General features: G+C 37.2%; 1 protein-coding gene across 2 annotated transcripts in view; it reads left to right on the forward strand.

The window, feature by feature from the left end:
- Lama2 (laminin subunit alpha 2) overlaps positions 1 to 27302 on the forward strand; it is a 572138-nt gene that overhangs the window by 152976 nt on the left and 391860 nt on the right. For both annotated transcript variants that reach the window (XM_076927972.1, XM_076927973.1), the window contains exon 4: positions 21694 to 21936. In XM_076927972.1, the coding sequence (XP_076784087.1) occupies positions 21694 to 21936 (243 nt within the window). The remainder of the gene's footprint in view (positions 1 to 21693; positions 21937 to 27302) is intronic.

Below are 27302 nucleotides of genomic sequence, written 5' to 3' on the forward strand. Positions count from 1 at the left end.
GGCCTAGCCCTAATTTCTCCATTGGGGTCCCTGAGCTCACTCTGAGCTCAGGCTGTGAGTGTCTGCATCTGTATTGGTCAGGCAATGGCAGAGCCTTTCAGAGGACAACTATATCAGGCTCCTGAAAGCAAGTGCTTCTTGGCATCAGCAATAGTGTCTGGGTTTGGTGTCTGCATATGGGATGGAGGCCTAGGTGGGGCAGTCTCTGGATGGTCTTTCCTTCAGTCTGCTCCCTTTTTTGTTCCTCTATTTACTTCAGACAGGAACAATTCTGGGTTGAATTTTTTTTTAGATGGATTAGTGGCTTTATCTTTAAGTTACAGAATGTTTACTGTCTTTTGAAATGTTCTCTCACTTAATTCCACTGAAGTCAATATACTTTTGATTCTTTAGGGCCCAGGTCTTTTGAAATTTGTTTCTTTCAGCTAATGTCATTGCCATTTGTACTGCAGGAATACAGATTCAGCAGCTGTCGGTGGCAACACTGTATCAGTGAACTATGTATGTTCTTGTTTCTATTTGAAAATAATAATGGCAAAGACATACAAACTGAGATTGGAGCTTCACCAGCACATTTTAATGTCTGTATTAGCAATATTTCTCTGAGTTGTCTTGGACTGCAGTCACTAGCTTCTTCTCCGAAACTGTTTGTGTTGTATAGATTCTTTTCATCTCTTTAATGTCTTTGTGTATTATAGATGTATACTCCATAAGCATTATGTTTGATTCAGAATTAAACAATTGTGAAAATCCTTCCCTTAAATCAGACATTTATATCATTTATACTGAACGTTACAGCTGACATTCAGATCCATATCACTATATTCGGTTCATGCTAATATTTTGCTCAGGGCTTTCCTTCTTTGGGAAAATTTAAAGTTTTTTTTTCTTTAATCGGTATCTTTTGTATCTCCAGTATCTTTGTTTCTCTGCCTCCCTTGCACTGGGGTAGATAGAGGTTTGCACCACGGTGCTCAGCTTTGTCACATGTGCTAGGGGTTTGAACTCAGGTTCCTATACTCACATCACAAATTCAATATCTACCGAGCCATCCCTCTAGCATCCCATGCTTTCATTTTACTAAGGAAGCCATATTCACAAGAAAATTCTGTGATTCCTCTTTTTTCTTTTTTTCTGTGATGTGTTGTTGATGCTTGTTTTTCCATTAAATGCAGAATTTTTGGTGGGAAGTTATTATTTTTTTTTCCTCGCATCTTGAAAATGCCAAAGTATTATTTCCTGGCTTTCATGATTTCTGTTCTGAATCTAGAAACTGATATTACTATTGTTTTCTTGGAAATATTCCTTTTCCCTTGTTGTTTTATTGCTATTACTTTATCTGCAATATTTGGAGTGATTTTTAAATTTTAGTTATGTTTTTTTTTTTCGTGTGTGTGTGTGTGTGTTTGTGTGTGTGTATGTACATCATATGTGTTCAGGTGTACATACTGTGGCTAGTGAGCAAAGGTCAGATAACTTTATAGGATCTCTTCTCTTCTTCTAACTTTACGTAGGTTCTAAGGGTTGAACTCAGATCGCCAGACTTACACTATAAATGCTCTGAGTCAACATGCTCAATCGTCCAGGATACTTGTGATTTTGTTTTATAAAAATATCCAGAAATTCAAAAACTTCTAGAATGTCAGGCAATAATTTTCATCAGTTTTGAAAAATTCAAAGCGATCATTTTCTCAAACATACTTTCTCTCTATTCTCAATGGCGTATCAATTATCTGTTAGCATGATGCTGATGTTTGCTGTACATGATATTATATAATTTTCTTCCATTTTTTGAGCTATCCTCTTTCTGCACACTTTCCAGTGACCTGTCTTTCTGATAATATCTCTATCATCCTGATTATTTTTTACTCTTCTGTTGAACATACTCAATTCTTCATTACATTCATTTTGGGTTTTTTTTTTTGTTTGTTTGTTTTTGTTTTTCTGTTCTTGAGCTTTTAAAAAACAAATTTTGGGCACATTTTTTCCTGTGACAATCTGGTGCATATGATGTATTTCTCACTATATCCTTAATGACCGAAACACCTGAAGTACCTAGAAGTTTCTGTGAATCTTCTTTCCCCCACTTGCCCTCCCCCCCAACCCCGCCCCGTTCTCTCATTAGTGGCATACATGATGGATTTAAACCAAATACTCCATACCTAAGAATTTATATGAGGTCTGGACAATATTGTTTTCCCTTGAGAGGATTTATTTGCTTCTTCACAAGAGCTAGAGAGAGATTAGGTGGCCTTAATATGAGGCATAATTTAGATCCTCCATAGTCTGTGCAAGCGGAAACTTTAGTGACTTGCTTTGTTGTCACTGATTCTGGAAGCAGAACTGCGATCTTAGCTTTTGGCCAGAGCCTTTCCTGCTTGACTAGCCAAATTTACATTCCCCAGGTGTCTAAGTTTCTAATAGTCAGCTTAGCTCTTTGCTAACCAGGGGTCACATTTTGCATGCTCTTTGTCTCCTGGCCCTTTACCTCTTGTCATATCTCTTAAAGCCAAAGCTGAAATGAGACCATCATCCCATTTCTCTATGGATCACCATCTCTCGGCCTTAGCTAGTATTGTATCCCTGACATACAGGCTAGAGCTTCTTGCCTATGCAGCTGTGGCTTATTCCAGGGAGAAAGCTTCCTTGACCCCCTGCTCACCTTTGCATAAATCATTGAATATGCCAAGAGGAACATTCTAGTTCACGTGGGTCTGTTGCCCTTTGCTCAAGACTGGAATTTTCAGTAATTTCGTGACACCATCAAGCAGGTGATCTTTATTTCTTATTCAGTTTTTATGTTTGTTGTCTTTGGGGAAATAACAAAACAGTAAAAATATACGTTTACATGTGTAATATAGCTTCAAAAACAAACATCAGAACAGAGTATGTGATAGAATTTGTATGTATGAATTTAAGGAATATTTAATATATCTGTCCTAATAATGAAGCATGCTAAATATTAAAATATTTTGAGAAAATAAGAGAGAGTATTTAAAATTATGATCACCCAGGAAATGTGGAAAAAGTAAAATAGTGTTATTGACTACTGTAAGTAGATGCTATACTGAAGAGAAATGTTGTCCCTTGATTCTGCTGGTGTCTTCCCCAAGTAGTGCTTAAAGAAAATAAGTCAGCTGGTTGGGATGCACAATCAGTATGAGGGCAGTCCAGGCTACAAACTAACATCCCGTCTCCAAAAATAAATAAATAAACAAGTAACGATAACATTCCTGAAAATTCTGTATTGTGAAGAGGTTATGGTTAGTGTTAATGGTCCAGATGGAAGGTCTAAGCATGAAAGAGACAGGGTGTTTTGCTTTCCATAATTTTACAGTTAAAGGATGAAACATTAAGTAAACATTTAGAACAGTGATAATGCCAAGTACAAAAGTAAATAAAGTATTAGGACCTTATAAGGCCTGACAGGGAGCACCTTCATTGTACATTCTAGGTATGCAATCTGGAGCAGGTGCTATTGGAGCTGAGGATTTAGTAACAGGAAGTGCTATTCCTCAAAAAGCCCGAATACATTTGTCTCCTGCAAAAAGAAATAGTAAGATGGCTGATGTTCTCGAAGCAAAGAGATCACAGGAGAAGGTGATGTAAGGTGATGTTGGGGGAATAGCTCTGTCTGCTTAGCCACTGCAGGGAGCAATCAGTCACCAGGAGGACTTTAGATTTATCTCTGAGAATAATGAGCCGCCTACCATTGAGATTTAGGCAGGAAGTAACCTGGTTTCTTTTATTTTGTTAGCCTCACTGTGGGAGAAAGAATGGCCAACTGAAAGGCAGTTAGACCATGCTGTTTCCTGGCAATGAGCTGACTTCAGGGAGGGGGCAGCGGCAGAGCAGAAGAGTTGCTGGTCTGGAATTTATGATGGAAGTTGACATGTCTAGATTTAATGATGGAAGAATCCAGGATGGAGGGAGAATGTTGACCCTGAGGGTTCTGGCCCAAGGAGTGCATCTTCCTATGATAATGTTACAGACAGGGAAGGGAGTTGTATTAGATATTAGTGCTAATTATGATTCAGAGTTAACTTGTTATATTTGAAACATACATTCATTACAGATGTGAAAACAGGAGAGAACTTGATTGAGGAGCCTCAAGTCAAGAATAGCAGGGCAAGCTTGGAGATCATGGGGGGCGGGGATGCTTTTAACAAGTTCTCTGCTGTCAGCTAGAAAGGAAGTTGAGAGTTAAAAGGACAGCCAGAATAACCCTGGGCAGGTAACTAGGTCAAGAGGGAACTGGATTGTTGAGAAAGATGAGGCAACTACAGCTACCTGGGTACCATAAATACCAGATTGCAGGGGAAAAGTACATAGCAACCCCATACCATCTAGATTTCAATTAGTAACATATGGAGGTTCTCTTTGTTGTGGATTTGATTTTTTTTTTTTTTTTTGAGAATCTTTAATAAGTGTCAAGTGACTACAGACAGTGAGATGTAATTTGGAACCTTTTTACAATACAGTACTACCTACCAGCAACTAGTTTGATTATTTAATACACAAATGTTTACACTGCAATTTTTCAATTAAGGTAATAGCCAAGGACGTTATTCAGGATAAAATAGAGGTAATAATACGTCTGTTTATTAGCTAGGTTGTATCTAAATATTCAAAGTAATATAGTACTTTGTCAAAATATCTCACTTTTGTTGTTTTTACAAATAGTTTAATGCAGCTTTCATGCCAAGTTGACTGCAGGATTTTAGATTAATCTCAAATTAATGGAAACAATGAACATGAATTAAGAAAATTTGGTACAAGTCAGGAAATCTGTATAAACCTTACAGAGTAGATGCTTCTTAGCCGTCTGCCATCATTATTCTGATACAAGAAGTCAGATTTAGGAGCAAGAGATGACTCAGGAGGTGAGGTGCTTGGTTTGAGTTATGAGTTTTCTCCCAACCCCATCCAAGAGGCTTCTTTCTGTAATCTTGCACAGAGGAGGTAGAAACATGGAAATTTTGAAGCTTTCAGCAAACAGCAGATTCACTGAGAGGTCCTGTCTTAAAAACAAGATGAAGAGAGACTAGGATCCCGAATATGGATCTCTGGTCTCTACATGCATGCACACAAATGCATATATATCCTCACACACACTTTTACACATACAAACAGATATATACACATGTACATAATATATACACAAAGACATGCATACTGATACACATCCACATACCCACAAATATACCCACACAGTCACACACATAAACAGACTTGCACACGAGCACACACGTATACATGAGCACACACACAGACATACAGCATGCATAGACACACTCACACACAGACATACATATAAGCACACAGATACACATACCCCACACATACATACAGACAGACATACACACACATGTACATATTCACAGACACACATATAGATACCATGTATACACACATACATGCACACATACAGAGCCATGCATACACATAGACACACATGCATATTCATAGAGACACACACACACTCACACACACACACAAAGATACATATGCATACCACAAACACATATACAAACAGGCACTCACGCATACACACACACACAGACACACACACAGAAAGAGAGATAGAAAAGGAGAGAGAGAGAGAGAGAGAGAGAGAGAGAGAGAGAGAGAGAGAGAGAGAGATACTGATTCACCATAGAGGCCAATAGGAATACTCCTCAGAACACAGATAAATTATTTATGCAACTCTTTGTGTTCCTAGTATTTACTCATTCCAGGCTAAAGCCTTTCAGTAATGACTTCAAATGTAAGATTTTTCTCTGAGTAAAATATTAAAGTCAAATTTCAAATTTTACCTTAATGTCTATCTTCATTGATACTCTTTTCCAGAAACTCAAATGATAAATATTTATATCTATGAATGTGAAAATTAGTATATTAACTTAGGGATTCTAGCAGAAGCACTTATAAAGCAAAATACAGAAATTAAGATATGGGATATAAAAATGGTGGTTATTTCCCCAATAATTTTAGATTATGCTTAAAAAAATTAGGATAGTGATAACATATTTCAGTCAGTTCTTAAAACAATTAATAAGTTAGTCAATTTTAATATAGTTCACATAATTAGATTTTCCATTTCAAAGTAGATTACATCTTGACATTATTATTAATGTACATCATCGAGGCATATCAGAGTTAAAGCCACCTTCCTTCCATTTTGCATGGGTGTCTATACACATATGAACATATGTTGAAATAGAACATGAGCTGTGAAGCAATTGTCCTCTACTCGTTTTTATGGTAGAAAATACTGCATGACACATACTACATTTTCTAATTACCATCGTATCATTGTCATAAAAATACCCTGACAAAAAGCAACTTAAGAGACAAAGGGTTTATGCGGTTTATATCCTAGGTTGTAAAGAGTCATTGCCAAAAGTATGAATGAATGCATTCAGGCCTGTTTGCTTGTTTTCTTTACTTTTATACAGTCAAGGACTTCAGACTAGCAAATAGTGCCACTCACTGTGGGATGGGTCCTCTCTTATCTGTTAATACTAGTAATCACAGCAGTCCCCCCACAGCTATGCCCATAGACCAGCCACATGTACACAGTTACTCATTATGATTCTCTCTGATTCTAGGGAACAATGACACCTGAAGCTAACGCTAACCATATAGCACCACATAAAGTTTTCTTATAAGGAAAACTAATGGAGCTTGGGAACATACCTACTTCTTACATACCTGTTGATATGTCACATTCTGAAGACCATTTCACCAAGATAACTGCGTGAATAAAATTAAACACATCTTTAAATCGTATTTTAAAAAGAAATCAAGATTTGAAGAATGTAAGGATAAACAGGCCAAGTATTAGGCTTCTAAGTAGTGCACACTACCTTGATACTATAATGTGGTATGCAAATATGTCATTGCACAAAGTGGACCCTGTTAAAACATATGGATGTAGGATAATTATGATGTGTATTGAAGCCCCATCGATGGTCACAATGTGTTACCTTCAGGGGATGTTCATAATGTAATAGATCTACTTACAAGGTTAAACATGTTTGAAAAAAATATTCTTACTGTCTCTTCAGTTTTGCTGCGGACTTAACAATTTTCCCTTATTTATTTGGTCAACCAGCTCTTTACAAAGACAGGAAAATGGTCCATGTCTCTCAATAATTGTTTTGTTGTTGTTGTTGTTGTTGGGTTTTGTTTGTTTGTTTGTTTAAAGTTACCATTTTCAATTTAGAAAGCATTTAACATTTTGAGGGATCTTTTCATTTACAATTGGCTTCTCAGAGGGAGCCGTTGTGGTTCTCTTTGTAAGCCACTGCAGTTAACAACGAGGAGATGGTAAAATATTTATACCATACACTTGGTAATCGCGACCACTGTGTCTGTAAGTTCAATGACATTTAAGACATTGATGTTGCTGTTGGAGCCACAGCACAATCTGTCAAGATTCCTCTGCATCTTGCAAAACTTGAACGTAGAGGTCACTACATGAAATCCTCCATTTCACCCCAGACTCTGTCAAGCAATATTTTCCATCCATTAGAATGGATGTGATTACAGTAGGTACCACGTACAGGTCGAATAATCCAGTAAATACTTTGTAATGTATTGTACATCTCCCAACTCCCACTTTGCTGATGGATCTTTGGGTTGTGGTCATGTTTTTTGATAATGTCATTTAGTATGAATATCTGTTTATGTCCCAGTTTCCTTCTCTTTCTTTCTGCTTTACGTATACTAACATATTTATTCATTTGCTTTGTGTTTGCACACTAGCAGGTAGACTTGCTAGTACAAAAGATACCTCGGCTTTTAAAAATTTCTTTGTGTAGGATACATAACTATTTCCACAGTGGCTCCACCATTTGACTTTTCTACCGCCGAGACACAGGAGTCAAAGCTCCTCACACTCTTCCTGTTTTCTGTCCTCTTTTTACACTTTTCCAAATTGGTTTAAAATGATAATGGTTCATATTTTCAACCAGAGTTCTCTAATATTTCTCAAGGTCATTTTTGACACATCCTGAGAGATACATAATAATTTTTAAACTACCTGCTGTTGAAAAGAATAACAATGAGGAATACCCTGTAAAATTTGAAAGTCCTGAATCATGATAGATACAACCATGCGCTAAAGGAAATTAAATCCTGCTCAATTTTGTTCAGCTTTCTGAAATATGTCATCAGTTAAAAGCTCACGATAAGTCAAAAAGAGTCAGGTAGTAAATGAGCTATTTTATTATTTGCATAAATTATAGTTTTATCATACAAATGTAATGTGTGCGTGTACTCATGTCTAGAATTACAAGAGGTCTGTGTGTCATTAGGGAGTTGCTGCAGGCACTACTTGAAAATCTGTTTTGTCTTGGATGGTGGACAAAATGTTTTACATGAATCCATGAATCATCATTTGGACTTTTTTCAAATTTTGAAGAAAGATGATATTACAAATGAGAACATTTGCATTACAGAGATTAAGCATCTTGCTGAACATTTAACAATTAGGAAGCAATGGAACCTGAGTGCAACTTAGTGTTAACCTCCATGCTGGTTTCACAGCTTGCCCTCCAGATTCCAAACAGATGTTTTTTTTTCAATTCATATGCAAACCTCAGAATTTAAGAGCTTCAAGATTTTCTCTGTTGTTCACAGAACTGTACTGGCCATTTTTCACAGCTTCACTAAAAAATTTAATTAATGTAAAATAATATTAAACTTCTATGTCTAGGTGAAACTTTGGATTTATCAAAGGCATTATTACCCTATAACATACATTTATAGATATAACTTCACCTCCTTTACTGACTGCTTAAATGTCTGTTTGTGTTGATGTCTCTCTGGGAATAATTTGGATGGGCTTACTGCATTAGTGTGTTTCTTGGTCAGTGTAATCACACATAAGAAGCCATATAGACTTGGGAACCTGATAAGAAAGCTCAGAGAACCTAATTGCAACAAAATGAACACCAGAAAGCCAGAACTGAACTATTGTTATCGATCCTGTTAGTCAAGACAATTTACAGAAAATTAAATCCCCCTTTTTTTCACTTTCAGTGTGATTTGTTGATTTTGCTGAGAAAGAACATTTAAATTCTCTGTAATAATCATACTGAAGGCTCGAATATTTCCATGGCAACATGGCATTTAATGTTCTTATTGTTTCGATACATTATGTGGAATTCTACACTCAATATTTTACAATGGATTTTCCAAATGTAGTAAACGAGTTAAATGAAGTTAACACAGTATCCTGAAAAAAAAACTGATTTATCATAAATATTAAAATTATATACCAAACAGCTGGAGTTTAAGAAATACGTCAGTATCAAAATATCCCTAAAAACCCAATAAGAACTTTAAGATAGCAATTTTTTTATATATGAAAGAAAACACTGCTAGATGATTAGGTTAAGAGACAGTAAAAATTATACCAATCCTTAAATATAAAAATATATAAGTGTATTTGATAATTCTTTTTCATGTCTCACTTATTTTTCCAGTATCTGTTGGATTCTGGAAACTGAGATGACATTGTTGTTTAGCTGTTGTAGAACAGTTCAGATTTGAGATTTATCTGAAGTGTAAGGGCAATGTAAGTGAAGCCGAATTAATTCAACTTGTGGAAACTCTGCTTATCTGTGGTGTCAACTCCTTTCATGGGGCTCATCAATATGAACTGTCTCGATAAGTATGCCTGTTCATAACTAAACACATTTAAAATTCATTCTACCATTGTACTTAAAATATATCTTCTTTATTCTCCATTTAGTACCATAGTTTTTTTTGAAAAGTCAAACAAAAATTAACTGTAATTATAGTGACTATTGGTGTGTAAATTAAAATTACAGATGGAAGTCCAGACGTAGACAAACTTTATCCCCAATGAATAAGTACATACTGCAATTCTAATTTCTTTCTCAGTTAAAAGGTTTAAAGAATATATTCAGTGTAGATCATTTTCCAACTTGATATGAAACTCCACTTTGGAGATTATGTAAAAATATAACTTTAATCCCATATATCAATTAGGAGATAAATAAACAGTCACTGACTGTAACACCTAATTTTCAATGAGGATTAGTATAGGTAAACCTTCTCTAAGCACATCAATTGTGCCCCAAAGTTTGTTCTTCAGAGCTACATGAAGGAATAATTGTTGTTGTTTCCATTGCTGAGATGGAAAAGAAATTCTCAATGAAGAAAGTTTAAAAGCTTTGCCTACAGGACAAAACCCATTTAATACATATTGCATCGATTTCCCAACAAGCAATTTCGCGTTAAATGTCTTATCGTGTACCACAAAGTTTGTCTCAGCTTCATTCCTCAGTACACTCCACAAAGAACATTCTTAGTAACCTTGCTTTAGGGCCTCAGACTCTGGACATCACCACCAAGCATCCGTTCTTCCTCCTGCTTCTCATACAGATCTTTCAAAAAAACCACTGTATAACACATCATGAATGCTTCCCACACTATCTGTATCACCCCATCCTAATCTAAACCACTATCTCCTTCTCAGTAGGGCAGGGAGAAGAGCCTCAGGTCTAACTCATTTCCATATCCCTGTCTGCTTCCAGCTTGCCCTTCAGTAGTCAGAATAGACAATTAAAATATAATTGGATTCTGTTATCCTCTGTTCAGATCCCTCCTTGTAGCATCTCAATCTGTGTAGACCCAAATTCCCACGCTTACCTTTTGTGTATCCCTGTGACCTGGTCCTGATTCTCTCCAGCATCATCCATGACGACACACTCTTTTTCTCTATTTTATTCTGATCACACTGGATTTCTTGGGATAAAATACATTTATTCCTTCATTAAGCCTTCCATTCTTCCTGGACCTTGTTCTCAAATCCTGTTCAATAGCATATAACATAGTTTCATCCTTTGTGTCATTAAGGTCTTTACTTGACTCTTCTTAGAAAAAAATTTTGTGACTGTTTTATAGAAAACTCTACCTAAAACTTATTTTTACTTGCTTACCTATCCTGTTTGTCACTACACTAGCATATTGGCGAGTGTTTAGCAACTGGCTCTCCAGGGAATAGCAAAGCCCTGAGTTAAACCGTTATCCTTTCTCCAAGAGGAAAACATTCCTACAGTGGCTGATTGCACATTACCTCATGGAATGTCATTGGGAACAGTGTTAATGAGAGGCACTCACATTGGCTTCTCAAAATCATGTGAATTGATTCTGCCATAGCTCTGGCATGCTGCTTGTTTTTCTGGAACATAACTCCACTGAGAGGGGGATTTTGAATTCACCTCTGTATTTCAACACCTACATTACAGGCTGCCACAGTAAATGATGTGTTACTCAATAATTGCAAAACAAATGGATTAGTGAACTAATTAAAACACCATTCTGTGGGTCTTTAATATACATATGCACATTCTATAATTAGTACCTTGGAAAGCAAAAATGAGCCTAGTAATCTCCAAGTGGATTTAATTTCAGATACAACTGTCTTTTCTATCCTGCTTATTTGGGGAGTCACCCTAATCCTAATTTTAATGTCCTCTTATTTACCAAGAATAAGAGCATCCCCATGTACCCTGTTTATATTTAAGTAATTTTATTTATGTTCAGCAGGGAAAGCCTGATTTGAAGTTATCTCACTACAGTTATGTACCTTTGATATATACATAATACATTACTAAAATGCCCATATCAATCACATCTGCAATTGAAATTATGTCTCTTTCCCTTTCTTATTTTCAATCTTCAGAGATTCCTATCCAGATGTTAAATAATTATTTTAGAGCATTCCGGAGAATTTGGATAGCCATGTGGCTTCCATTCTTTCAGTGTGATACTGGCAATGCCAGATGTTTAATGGGGAAGGACAGAGGCATCTACTTCATACAGTATGCATGTAAAGTTAGTTCCAGAGACTAACCATGTTTATAGCATGATGGTCACTTCTTAGCTGTCTGCTGTGTGGTCTCATTTTAGAGTCTGGCTTCATGTCACGAGACACACAACAAGACCTGCTGTGTTGTATTTTCATTTGTGTTTTTCTCTGCATATGTATTTATCTGCTCTACTGTCTTCTTTGCTGGGCAGACAGTGGTCTTGCAACCTTAGCATCTGGTGTGAGCCAGACTACTTTGGAAGATCCTGGATTATAATTCCTGTCTGAATTCTCACATATGAAACAAAACTCAATTTCATGCCAAGGGAAATGCTGTCCCAGAGATGTATGTGTGTGTGTGTGTGTGTGTGTGTGTGTGTGTGTGTGTGTGTGTGCGCGTGCGCGTGTGTGTGTGTGTTTGTTTAAAGATTTGCTTTGCTTCTAAAAATTTGACTCAATTTTGGGAGTAGGGTGGCTAATGATTTCGGAACCAAAATTCACAGATAATAGTTTGTACTACTTTAGAAGGAACTGAGCATAGAACTTTTCCAGAAATGCCTTTTCAAACAAATTGCGCATGTTAAGGAATGATTTAAGGCTTTCAGAAGAAGCCACTTGGAACCACAATTTCCTAAGTGCTAAGATTGTAAGTATAAGCTACCATGCCTAGAAATTAAATACCCCTGTTTTTTCTAAAGGGAAAGATTCAGAAAGTTGGAGGAATAAGGAGCCTAATGAAAATCTGTAGATATTTCAAAGAAGATGGAGACAGAGAAATGTAATATAACATTTCCAGTAAGGTCACTGGTTCTGGAGTTGTTATATTAGGGTAGTGGGGTTGTGATTCGGAAGCTGCAGATAATTAAATAGGGACAATATTTACTTTACAAAGTCTATAAAGACATGACAGTAGAGAAGCAGACAAACATGAAAAAGTCTGGTGCTGTTTCTTGTGTAGTAGGTAAAGGGGGTAAGTAGTAAGTGACTGGCCTGTGGGAAGCAATCATAATCCACAATCACAAAGTTTCCAACCATCTTTGATTTTTTTTTTACTCTGCACTGCTAAAACTCCACTTCTACCTCTTCTCATCACTACATAATCTGTCCCATTGTTCCCCAAATGCTTTGAACTTCAGTGACTCATTCACTTCTCTAATGTCACTACTGGGGCACATGTTAGTTGTCCTTATTCTGCTCACTGTAAGTGGAGAAAAACAAGGCCAGGCTGGGTATTTCTCTAGGGTGAATAATTTTCAGGAGGCAGGTTTTAAAATGTCACAGTTTTGATTGTCTGTGATTCACACCAATATTGCAGTCTGTGACGGCTGTGCTGTGAGGGAGGACTCAGCCCACCTGCTCTTTTTACCAGTAGCTGATGGGAAAGCCATGCTGGGCCAACGACTTCCTCACAGGAGGCAGGTCAATCTTCTAAAACCATAGATTGCCTCAATTGAGAGAGCAGCCTTGTGAAGAGAGAGGAGATGTCAAGGGCAGTGCTAAACACAAGAAAAATGCTTGCCTGGATTTCCCCTGCAGCTAACATTGTTAAAAAAAACGACAACAACTTAAGGAAGCATGGATGACTGGATGTGTTAATAAGCAGAGGGAGGGTTGTGCTCATTCCAATCTGGAGTCTACTTCCTCTTGCTGTAGTTTTAGTTAAGTCTGGGCTAAAATAGTGAGACCTTATGGCCAATAGTGCCATCGGAGTTGATAATTATTAAACCACGTTCTTGTTCTATGAATGGAGTATAGTTGCAGAAAGTGCCTAGCTATTTATCAAGGTAATTAAGAAAATGTATTAAACATTTGCACTTTAGGAACAAGCACTAAATTACTGCCAGTGGTAATACTGTTGTGTAAATGAGAAATATTTGTTTATTAAAATTAGATATATTAGTAAGCTTTTTATTCTAGTCATGAAAAGAATTCAAATATACACAAAAGCATAGAGCATAGCATGAGTGTGGATGGACCCAATGGCCACCCATTTATAAGAATTAACTCATGGCTTCCTTCATGTCAATATTTTATTTTTATTGCTCTGTGTGTGTGTGTGTGTGTGTGTGTGTGTGTGTGTGTGTGTGTGTTGGTACATGTATGGAGGAGACCGGGTGAGTGTCTTCCTCTGCCTGCTTCTTGTATTTCCTTGAGGTAGGGTTTTTCAGGGGACTTCAAGCTCATTGTGACAGCTAGCTTGACTAGCCAGAGAATCACTTCCACTTGAGGTCATGCCTGGCTTTTATGATGGTGCTAGAGATTTGAAGTCAGGCCAACAGACTTGCACAGCAAACAAACTGACCTGGTAAGCCATCTTGTCAGGACCCCTGTCCATGCTGGCTCTAAACAAAACCACACCCTACAGTGACTGAGGCCCAAGCTTATTTGGAAGCAGCCTCTGGTGCATCTCTTTCTAGGTGATTGTTTTCCTTGGTAAATAAAAGCCTCATCATGCCTAAAGATTATTTCATTAATATTAACACATATCTTCATATCTTTGTTAATGTTAAGACTCATTTTGCTTGCCTACTGTTTCCTTTTGAATGGCTGACGAGTTTCATCACAATGCATATGGGGACACACATTGCATTATTCAGCTAAATCTTCCAACTCTCTCTTGATCTATAAACTATTTTTTAGCTTACTTGTAATTTCTTTATCTGAGGATTCTAGTGATTTGTCGAATGGAGGTCCTAACATTTTCCCTTTGCTAATTGTCTCCTGTAGTAATGTTTGCACACCACTACAGGTCCTGACAATGACCATAGCTTAAATTTCCTCTGATTGAGTTCCCTGTTTTGGCATGACTGTTTTATTATTGGCAAGCCATAATTCTAGCATATTGTAAGAATGTCTAGGTGTCACCATTTTGGGGATATCAATGACCACTGATGAGCACAGGTAACCATAGAGCCCTTGATTAAAGTAGATTTTCCTTCACAACAAAGAGCAGCAAGTCATGTACTGTGGTGACACATCCCCTATAGCCTCTTGTCATCTCAAGGTGTATCCCTCTACTGGGGCGCTTCGATTTTGGTGTGTTCTTCGTTATTCTGGTTTTACTGTTTTAGAAGTTAACTTTATGTTAAGCTTGTCCTTCTCTGGAAGAAATCTATCTAGTATTTCTGGTGAGATAAATAGAGCTACGTATTATTGTATGCAATTGTATGTTGATTGTATATTAGTGGAAAGAAAGAAAAAGTAACTCATATCTTTGAGCCACAGGTAAAGATTTTCCTTCTTGTAGAATGTGGCAAACAAAGCCCTTCCAGACTATTGAAAAGTTAGCCATTGTTTTAAATCCTTGATAAAAAAAAAATCCAATTTCAACAAATAATTGCAAATTTTCTCTTCATAGGATTATCATTAGTCATCCAGTCAGATTATTGTTTCTTAAGAAAAAACGTAGGTACTGGAACCACTCATTTTCAAATGTATTAATTCCATGAGTGCAATGTGAACATTTCATACATCTGTTCTAATTGGGAGCAGATTGTCCCTGTTCCTCTTGTGACCTGGCAGAGCTACTTACCCAGAGGCAGAGTGGCTCATCTGCTTACCTGTAACTTTTGTCAATCCATGCTCAGCAATGATAATGTATTTACAGGAGGGGTTGGGGTGGGATAAAGTGACCTAACTCGGTATAACCGAGTGACAGTTACAGATCATTTTAGTACATGGAATTATTTGAAATGAATCTGCTTAAAGACTGAAAGCATAGGCCAGTGTATTCCTCTGAAGCCCCCTGTTGCCTCACTCTGGCTTTCCTGGATGAAATAAATGGATAAATACATATACAACTCACCTAGACTATAATGACTGTGGATGTTTTTAGGTTAATTTTTTTTGTATCTAAAGCCTCATTTAAACCTCTTAAACTTGGTATCTGACTTAAATTTTAATTTAAGCCATCCTCAGCACATACATATTAACCTCTACTTTGGAGAAATGTGGTTTAATTTTGCTTAGATAACATAGACATAATAATATGTACAGAATAAGAACTTGGTTATATGTGCCATAGGTGGGAGAAAATTATTATGAATATCTATTTTCTTTGGGCAAAAAATGTGCAATGAGTTTCACCCCCTCCGCTCATGCTATGCTCCAGCTTCTGCCAGTGCTTTGTGTACAAGGCTCTGGACTGTCACAGCCGCCATAGCCAGACTGAGTCCTCTGGGCTATAACTTCTGTTTTCCTTCAGCAATATTTATGAATCTTCCAGAAAAAGACCAAGATCTCCTCATTCGCTTCTCTCTGCTGTTATTTGAATTTTGTTTTGTTTCTTAATTTTTCTTTAGCGCAGGTAGACAAAACCAACTAATAGTCACGTGAACTGTGTCTTTCGACTCAAACAAAGAAACATAGATACAGCTATAAACATTTTGAATTCTTCCCTAAGCTTGAACATTCATACTTTGGATAATCCTTTCTGGTTTGGACATTAGATGGCTCTCATCACTTCAAAAGAAGATGGACAAATGACACAATTTGGATCATGGGCCATTTCAAAGCAAAGAATACAAATGGTCTTTCAAAATACAGGTTTTGTAATGTTGAGATTATGTCACAGCTGCAAGAAATGTTAAAATTCATAGCATGGACCAAAGCAGATATTAGAATACTGCAGAAATTCCTGCTACCAACTTCTGGCTATGGTTCCTAAGTGGGCAGCTGTGTAAGTAAGGAGGCAGTACACAAAGTAGGACAGAAATTAGATGGCCACCTGCTAGCCTCATAAGCAACAAGGGAAGACAACTCAGAGGAGAGGCTGTTAGGTTACGTTCTCCCTGAGGACACTGCTACTTAGAGCCACTGGCCTTCATCAGTTTGTTTGCCCTTTGTGAAGAGTTTAAAGAGAAGGCTTTGTTTCATTTGTAAAGAATCACATTCATCCTGTTTCTCTTTAGAAAAAAACCATAACACACTTATACATTTGTTTGTGTGTGTGTGTGCATGCATGTTCATGTGTGTTCACGTGTGTATGTACATGCTTGTGTATGCAATTGTGTGTGTTCATGAGTGCATGAATGTGCATATGTATGTATGTGTGTTTGTGCACACACATGTGTGTGTGCATGTGTGTATACATGCATGCATATGTATGCACCTGTCTGTGTGTATGTGTGTTGGGGTTGTGTGGCTTCATGTATGTGGAGGCCAGAAGAGGGTGTCAAAGCTCTTCTTAGAGCATTTGCTTGATGCCCGGGTTGTTTTGTGAGTACTAGGAGGAGAATACTGACCCTGATCACACAAATGTCAAGCCATCTTTACATTCCTTGCCCTATACTTTCTAACTGTATACCACTGACACTCAAAATCTCCAAAATCGCCAAACAATACTTTTTGGTAGCATCCTTCTGAAGATCAAAGTACTTGGAAAAAGGAAAATCCTAAATGTTCAAGAACTGAAACCAGTGTTAGAGCACTCAGCAACACTTACAGTTGGTCCTGAATACCACCCAGACCTCATAGTTTATGAGAGCTCAGATAACACTCACTGCAGCAGGACCTGAAGGACTCCAAGCTCCCAGGTGGCTTACCTGAGGTAGTGTTATACAATCGCACATTATTTTAGCGAATGGCACGGAACAGAATCTTTCATGAAAAGATCTTTTATGGAAAGGTCCTTCCGAACCCGTTTCTTTAATTACATGCTAAATGAATACTCAATTCGCAATACTCCAATTAGACCAGTTACAAGAGATGAAGCATCTATTCAACACTGCAAGAGCTGAGGTAATTACAGGATTGTCATATATGTGAATGAGCAGTAAAGCATAGTAGGAACCAGAAAGCTCCCTTGGTTCCAGTAAAATTTCAGCTATTTATTGTTATTTTAAAAATTGATTTTGAATTTTTTTTACAGACACTATGTTTTTTTTTGAAACAATACCTTTCCACCAAAAGAGCAAGTAAAACAAAAACAAGAACTAAAACCATAACCAACAAATAAAAATTTTGCATATCATATTAGTATATGGTCATTGAAACCTGGTGGTTTTAGCAGGTCTTACAGTGAGATACTTGGTTTCCTTGCTACAGCGTTACACTGTAACAGATTGTGCCTGTATTCATTAGGAATAAGGTATTAATGCTACTGATTTTAAAGAGTCTGAATAGGTAAAACACAAGAGACAGTTAATAAAACAGCACCGACAACATTAAAGAGCTATTCTGTTTGAGACATTGAAAATGTGGAGTACTTAGAAAATCTCTTAAAAGTTTTATATTCACTCTCTGAAGCCTTCAAAGAATGCTTCTATTCATTGTGTTTTTCAATAACGCGATTTACAACACTTTAAGAAGTTTATTCATAATAGTACATGCCAACAAATTTAATTAATGTTGCATGGGCTGTAGAAGAATCCATAGAAAACAAATAAAAGAAAGATATTGTTTTGAAATGGTACTCTTTTGATATTGTAAGAAGCAGGGACTGTTTCTGTGGCATTTAATGCTGGCTGTTAGAGTGAATTATAGAATGAGGATTCTAGGAACTTTGTTTAAAAAGTCTTCATCTATTATTGCAGAGCCAACACAGACGCTCTGGAATCATAAATCTATATCATATTACCCAAAGAAGTTGGCCTGTTCTTCTATCTCTTGCTGGGCTGCTTGCTAAACAAACTTCCTTATCTATAACCCCAGTGTGTCCTTATTTTTCTTATGAGCTGACTGTGTTCTCTAACATATTTCATTATCTTTTATTTTTGTCTATCTTTAAAAAAAAAAATCACTGCATATTTTTTTCCTGAAAGGAAAGATACCACCTCAAGTATTCATGCAGCTGGTACTCTATTCTAAAGAGTAGCCAGCATGTTGGGGTCATTATCTCACAATCTCTTCCTTGGGTTGTCTTTGGAAAAGAAGTACTAGGAGGTAGAACGTTAAAGGGTTTACTTATTTTTCTTAGACCAGCAAGGCTGAATAAGATGAGCAGGAGAGAAATGCATGCGTTGCTTCCAACCAAGTCATGTCTGCCTTTGTGTTGAGTAGGATTTAAACTTTTGCAAACAGAAATAGCCAGAGCTAAACTAAAAGAAGAACCATAGATGATACGGTGATTTTGATTATTCAGCTACATATAATAAATGCTGAATCCACACTATCTCAAAATATTGTAGTAAAAACTGCACCATTTTTAAGGATGTAAAAGCTGAAACCTTGCCCTCTGGGTACTCACAATTTAGGTGTTCTCTCCGTATTGTTTTAAGGCCTAATAGGGTTGCTTTGGGAATACAGACAACTATGAGGAGATTATTTCATAACTGAGTGGTACAGTCCAGTTTCCCTTTACCTTCTTCATGAGGGATCAGTTGATACATTCTTCAACAAATTTCCTCATAAGAAATTCATGTGACAGATTGTTGACTAGGATCTACTTAAATGGAGATAATTCCTTAAGGGTAATGCCTAAAATTTCAGAAACAACAAATACTGTGAATAATGGGGTATGGTCTACCCTATTCATAGGAAGCCAGGGTAAGTGTAGTCTCTGCACTCAAGTTGAGGTAGAAGAATCACAAGTTCTAGGCAAGCCTGGGAAACTCAGAACAAATGAAACTAAGGCTAGAGACTCAGCTCCATGGCGATGTATTCTCCAAGCATGTGAGAGGCTCTGAGTCTAAGTAGTGCAGCCATAAAATAGTAATAACAATAACTTTGTTGGTAAGAAAGACATATGTGTTAATACTAGTAACATAACATTATAAGGGGATGAAGAAACAGTTCTAGTGTTCCACCTCTCCTTGATTCCTCATTCTTAAAGTGAATGGCTTTAACATGGGTATGAACATCATGTCTCAAACATGTAAATATTTCAAATATTTACATATGCACACATAGATGTGTATGTCTCTGATGTTACAGTTCAACCTGGGTAGGTATTGTAGTCTGCTGATAATTCCAGAATTTTGAAGTAAATACAGGGCAAAGTAACTCCTACAGATTAACCATATTATAACCGTATTATAACCATAGCATTCTACCTTAATGGATTAAGTAGAGAATATTCAAGGAAGATTCGAGAATTATTATTGGTCATGCACATAGTCTCTCTCTCTTTCTCTCTCTCTCTCTCTCTCTCTCTCTCTCTCTCTCTCTCCCTCCCTCCCTCCCTCCCTCCCTCCCTCCCTCCCTCCCTCCCTCCCCCCTCTCAAGAGAACTCATGAATACTTCCCATTTATATGTTCTCTTTAGAACAGAATGACACAAGCCCTTTCTGAACAGAGTAGACATATTGGCTGTTTCTTATCTTTCTGGGTTTAGCCTTTTGTCCTCAAGAAAGAGAAGAGAAGGCTTTAAATGGCCGAGCAACTATGATTTGCCAGCAGAGAGAATTCAGCATTTTAACCAGCAGCTTTCCCACAACTTTGCATAACCAGTAAATACTACCTTTAATTTCAATCATTTAAGGTATTGTTTTTATCTCACAAAAGATGATGTGTCCACCTTCGGTAAAATATTTTCCAGAAACAGCTGTGTCCCATATTGTCCCTTCTATATCAAATTTTTATATTTTAAAATTATCTGTAAGTATCACACAGATACTGTACGGGAATTCATGGAATTCTAATGGCAAAGACAGTTTCTCTAAAATATTCCTTTCAGGGTTACTATGACACAATAGGGCTCTAAATCAAATTGTTGGTAGAACCATCCCTGGGTCATCCCCATTAGTGACCACATCATCCAGATCTTAAAGCTGTTATGATCCCTATATGGTATAGGGTTTGCCAATACATACATTATGTTAGTACTTTATTGTTACTTTTCATGGCTTATAATTTCCATTCTAGGGGGAGATATTTTTTTAACCTAAGTTGTATCTATATTTCTGCCTAGAATACTACACAAAAGTGTCACTTTATAATATCTGGACATTATATTTTAGGCTTTCAGATTGCATTGCAGGCACAGCTACATAGTTACATATATTTGGATTCTCTCTCTCTCTCTCTCTCTCTCTCTCTCTCTCTCTCTTCACTAACTTGCATGCAGATTTGAAGGTAGGTCACTGTTTACTCTCCCAGATTACAGCAATGATGTCTCTTCCTTCCTTCCCTGACATTACAGGTTTACTTCTTGTAAAGAGCCAGCACAGAAATGCTCATTTAATATGTTGTAGTTTCAGCCACTTGTTGACATAACATTGGAATTTAAACTTTGTATTTTCTATGTGGGGATGCAGAGGACCCCACATTTATTAGGTGTCTACCGTCAAGTGCTTTTTTTCCAGGTAGTTTGTGTATAATATTCCATTTCATATAGTGGCATCATGGGGGATGTACTTATTCTTGATTTTAATCCATAGAAAGTGAAGCAACGGGGAAAAACAAACAAACAAACAAACAAAAAACCCAATCTTCTTAGGTTCCTAATGTGGGACCCATGATTTGAGCATAGGAATGTGCCCCTGAAGTGTTAACGCTATTTAGATGTTGTACATGAGGTCTCCATGTTTGAGGATGAAGTGGATTTAAATAAGCACGTTTTAGTTTTAGCACAGTTTTTCTTGACTATGAGGTGAGCAAATTGGTATGCAGTGTTTTTCATGCTGATACCATAAGAGACCTTTAATAACTGGGCAAAACAATGCTACTGAGTTGTTGGAGGACTCAAGTCTACTCTTAACTCATTGCTTTCAGTCATGGTTGTCCAAATGAAACAGCTTGTCTCAGCAAAAAGTGAATGTGCAGTACTAAAATTATTTTTGCAGAACACGATTGAGTTAACAAACAAAATCCGGGATGAACTCTTAGATAGTAGTCACCTTTCAACTTGGCATGGCTGAGAGAGAGCATGTTGGAACTCAGAGCTTTGCTGTTGTCCCCTGTCATCAGGTGTTCCAGATTGCCTACGTAATTGTGAAAGCAGCCAATTCCCCTCGGCCTGGAAACTGGATTTTGGAACGTTCCCTGGATGATGTGGAGTACAAACCCTGGCAGTATCATGCAGTGACAGACACGGAGTGCCTGACCCTCTACAATATCTATCCCCGCACTGGACCGCCATCCTACGCCAAAGATGATGAGGTCATCTGCACTTCATTTTATTCCAAGATCCACCCTTTAGAAAATGGAGAGGTAAGATGGAGAAACTCCATTGAGTACTGTCAAATAGCTCTGTCATAAAGACATGAATGTGTCAGTAATTAATGTCAGTGAGATTTTAAAATGGAATTTAACAGAAGTCAATTTAAATGTGGTGTTAGGTAAAAAAGAAAACCCAAGGTGATTAGAATGTTAAATTCACGTGTCTCCTCTCTCAAAGATCAGAGATGAGAAAATGGGTTTAGCTTTGAAGCCAGAGATTCATTTCACTGCCAAGAGACTTATCTAATAGTGATAGCTGCTGGAGACCTAATGAAAGATCTACAGTGTGCACAGATAACCTCAGGATAGAGACAAAGAAGGGGTTTGTAAGGGGAAACACCAACAAACTAAACAACAACAATAAACCCCAATCGAAGCAAAAAACATAAACCACATAAAAGAAATCATTTCAGGTTCCATGTGCATCTCTGCCTTCACCATAGAGGGCCATGTTATGATGTGATCTCTTTAGTGACATCTTCCTGCGGCACTTGAGTTCTTAACTATATGCAAACACAATTCAAGAGTTTTTGGTTGTCTTCAGCGTTTTTTTGTTTGTTTTGGTTTTGTTCTGTTTTGTTTAATTTCTAGGGATTTGTGTGTGTGGGGGGATGTGATGGTTTGTATATGCTTGGTCCAGGGAATAGCATTATTTGAAGGTGTAATCTTGTTGGAGTAGGTGTGTCACTGTGGGATTGGGCTTTAATACTCTAGTCCTAGCTGCCTGGAAACCAGTCTTCTCCTAACAGCCTTCAGATGAAGATGTAGAACTCTCGGCTCTGCCTGTATCATGTCTGCTTAGATGCTGTCATACTAGCATCCTAATGATAATGGACTGAACCTCTGAACCTGTAAGTCAGCTGCAATTAAATGTTGTCCTTTAGAAGATTTGCTTTGGTCATGGTGTCTGTTCACAGGAATAAAATTCTAACTAAGACGGGGGGGGGCGGTAATCGAGATATCATACAAATATATAATATACTCTGAACATATCCCTCACTATCTCATTACCACTGTCTACTAATCTCACATTTTTCTTATTAATTATCTTCATTTAGACAACTCTACTTTAGTGACATGTATATAATATATCATAGGATTTCCCCCTGAAATCTCGGATAATAATTTCTTCAACTGCCTGTACAGTTAAAAGTTAAGACAATATCCACTGAAAAGTTATAGGACTCCTTCACTAGAAGGGCAGAGGAAAGGACATTATCTCTTTCCTCTTCCTAAGGTCATAAGTACAAACCAAAGAAGGTCTCCAACTGTAGCAGTAAGATATGCTCCCTGCAGATTTTGCAATGCGCACCTGTCCAGGAGCTATCTTTGGATTCATAAATAAAACACATACACACATTAGCTTATTTTTTAAATGCCATGGCACTTCTAACCCTTCCCCTGCTGCCCCAGGCCTTATTGGGGAAGCGGCCATTGGCCACTTAACAAAATCTCACATGGCTGTTTGGCTTTCTCTCCGGCTGCTCCTGCATCCCATCCTTCCCCAGTCATGTTGATTGCCTTGTTCCTCTCTGCTTCCTAGCCCGTGCAACTCTCTAGGATTCCAACCCTGTGCCCAGCCATTGGCTATTGGCATCTTTTTGTTTGTTTGTTTTGTTTTGTTTTTCAAGACAGGGTTTTTCTGTGTAGCCCTGGCTGTCCTAGAACTCACTCTGTAGACCAGGCTGGTCTCGAACTCAGAAATCCGCCTGCCTCCACCGCCCAAGTGTTGGGATTAAAGGCGTGCGCCACTACTGCCTGGCTATTGGCATCTTTACTGATCATTCGAAAACCAAATGGGGACAAGGACCTTTAGCATTTGGACATGCAGATTCCCAAGTGATTCAAAGCATTAGAACCAAAAGTTAGAAGACTCCTTCACTAGAAAAACAGAGTTTGGGACAACATCTCTTTCCTCTTTCTAAGGTTGTAAAGACAAACCAAAGAATGGGTCCACCAATGTTTACTCTTACAAACCAATGAGTTTATTGGGCTTGCAGATCAAGGATAAGAGGCTACTCCCAAAAGCATGGGAGGAGACTGTAGCAGTAAACTCTTCCACACTGTAAAGTTTCACTCAAGAGGCAAGATGGTTTTCCTATAGACTAACACCCCTATCAATTAATATGCCCCACTATATAGATATCATAGCACATGTTTAGGACCCGGAAGCTACATACACTTAAGATGTAATGGCATACAAATAAATAGAAGTAGCCAGAATCTCAGGATCGGGTCCACTGGTTTTGCTTATTCCCTCCTTCAAGAAGAATATCCATAGTCAGGAAGCCCGAGGGTGACAGTGGCTTGAAAGCAGGTGTAGTTGATCCAACGAAGGTGAAGGTGGCAACTGTTTTGCTGGAGGACAACTCTTCACACCACCACTCATGACAAGGAATAAGACCAGGTAATTCTGATTTCCCTGTGATGTCCTTAAGTTGTTTTGTGTCTTATAGGGACAAAGTTGAAATATGGAACAGAGAATTATCCAAAATACTCACAATAGAATGATAGGATCTAAAAATGAGACTTAAATCTGGGCTTCTCCTAGACTTTCTCCTCATTGTATTGCAGTTCCTTTGTGGAATATGCTACTTTCTAGAAAAAAAAAAAATAAAGATCTCATACTAGAAAGAGGCCTGGTTCTGACACCTTGTGGTCTGAAATACATCCAACGAAGCAAATTGGAGGCCAGGTCTTCATAGGACTTTGAAAAGGTCAATTCATCTTGAAGGCATTGACTTGCTTTGATTGATTAGTTTAACAAATCAAGATTTCCAAGCATATTTGTGTTTTAATGCAGCATAATTTTGATTTTCTAAATTAACATACAAAATAGGTTACACTATGACATTTATTCATAGTCTCCACCCCCCACCACTGGCCCATGTTCCTTTCCCTCTCATATATTATATAACATTTCAGGATATTCTAAAAATTTTAGATGATCTTCATCCTAATTCAATGTCTGGTGACTATGAAGAATCTTTGTCTTTTGTATTAGCTTTCAGTTATAAAATGCTTCACTTTTGAATAAACTCAAAAATGTAATTTTAGGTGTTTGTGCTGAAAATATCAATAGAAGTAACAGTTCAGTAAGAGAAAAAAATATTAACTAGTAAATAAAATACAGTGATAAAAGGGCCACAGGGGAAATGGGCAGAGTGGGTGATCCACTGTTCCCCACAGGGGAGTAGGAAAAGTCCTTTGAGAAGATAATTTTACATTTCAAGACCAATATATTAGTTCATCTTTATGAGATTTCTGTGTTAAACAAATATGTGATAGAAATTATTATGGGTTATGTAATTACGGAGAGGATCTTAAAAATGTAACTATTTAGTCTTTGCATATTTTATTGTTTTCTGATTTCCAGAAAACAGAGCTACCCAAACTCTGTTCCTCCAGATGTCTTGTCTTTGATTCCCTTAAAGGTGTTTATAGTCATGTTTGCATTGCAGTGGTATAGTTATAATGCTCCAACTTCATGCTTTGAGAGGCAATAGCCATTTATGGTCCTTTAAATCAGTTTTATTTTTCAAATCATATTAGAGTTTTGTTAGTCAGTTGTACTACTCAAATCCTGAGTGTGTAGTAGGTATGCATTACAAGTCACTACCACACTTTACTTTCAATTAGGGCACCTTTGACCTTGTATAGCTCTGTTGGGAATTGGTGTACTGGGTTATAGCAATTCCTTTTCGAGATTCCGATCTCATTTTGTTTTATACATCTACAAAATGATGTCTCTATTCAGTTCAAGAAAAACTTCAGTGAGTGTGTGGTTCCACAAGTATTTTCTTTCAGTCTTTCTTCTGCAATCCCAATTTAAAACAAATTAGAACATGTTTGACACTATACATCTTACACTCGAGTCTCTCAATCGTACATTTTTGTCCATTCTCTTTTTATATATTTGCATCAATATTTTATTATGGCCTAGTTTTAGTGTATTAAATTCTTCCCAGAGCTATGTAAAATCCGTTGAAACTGTTTATAGAACTCTAATTTTTTTCTACAATCATTTTTAATTTCTAGAATTTCTCTAGTTCATTTTCAAGTAGAAGTTTAGGGTTACTGGTTTTCCACTGGAATTTTATATTTATTAAACATTTATTTTATGGAGCTGGAGGGATGGGTCAGTGGTTAAGAGAACAGACTGTTCTTAGACATGAGTTAAGTTCAACTCCCAGCACCTGGGTCAGCTCATAGCTGCCCGTAACTCCAGTGTCAGAGGATCTGATACCCACTGCCTTCTATCCAGACCCATGTAGACATATGATACACATACTTAAAAAGAAATATAATATTAATTTAATAATATAATATGTGTTGAACTTATCAGTATTGTGTCTTTATTTCATATAGTACAAAGTTATAATTATTTGAAATTTTTGTTTGAAAACTAAATGACTGGCCTTTGTGGATACATTTTGTTCACCAATTACTAGGGGATGCAATTTTATGCTGTCCATATCTATGCATGCCTCATTACTTTGAACAGCAAATTTGTATTTGAACGGTGTTTGTGGAAATAATTGAAGAACTGGGATATGCTCATCCTGTGGGAGTTTTCTGGTGCTTCTGCCATGCCATAGCAATCTGGATCCTTTTTAAACAATTTACAGATTTGAGTTCTTGGGGCATTCGGAGTAAATCTCTGAGGAACCCGCCTACAACTGTGTTAATCCCAGTTACACCCATTCCTTGGATTCCTGTCTTTGGCATTCAAATCAATATTACATGGAATTTACTAAGTCCCGATTCCTTCAAATTTCAGAATCTAACTTTTGCCCTTTTAATACAGCAGGGTTGTCTAAAGCATTTCTTAGTTTTCTCAGCCATGTCTTTGGGACAAGAACACAACACAGGATTAGATTTGCCCCAGTGCAGCGAGACCTCTCTAGACATTCATTTCTATTCTCTTATAACTCTTAAGTGGCTTTTAATGGATGCTCTTCTGTATTCTGTCATTTTGCTGGTATTTTTCATTGGAAGTATTGGTTCTGGTTATTTAACTTACTAGAAACAGAATCAAAGTCATATATGTAGTTTTACATTTTAGAATTGTGTTAAATTTGCATAATTATAAGATGCAGAGACTCATGAGATATTTTCACACTGCTGTTGCTACAGACAATGTCTTACACAGTGTATTTGTCAAATAGCCAACCTTCACTCTTACATGATTGTGAACCAAAGTAGTAACTTTACTCAGATACTGTTAATTTTTCCATTTCTTTTCATGGATCCAATTTTGGAGAAAACATTAAATCTATAATTGTATTCCTTTCATAATCTCTAATCTGTGACCATTTTAAGAGTTATTTTAAGACCCGTTGAAAAAAATATTTTGT

The sequence above is a fragment of the Arvicanthis niloticus genome, chromosome 30, assembly GCF_011762505.2.
Source record: "Arvicanthis niloticus isolate mArvNil1 chromosome 30, mArvNil1.pat.X, whole genome shotgun sequence".
In the NCBI taxonomy this organism is placed as follows: Eukaryota; Metazoa; Chordata; class Mammalia; order Rodentia; family Muridae; genus Arvicanthis; species Arvicanthis niloticus.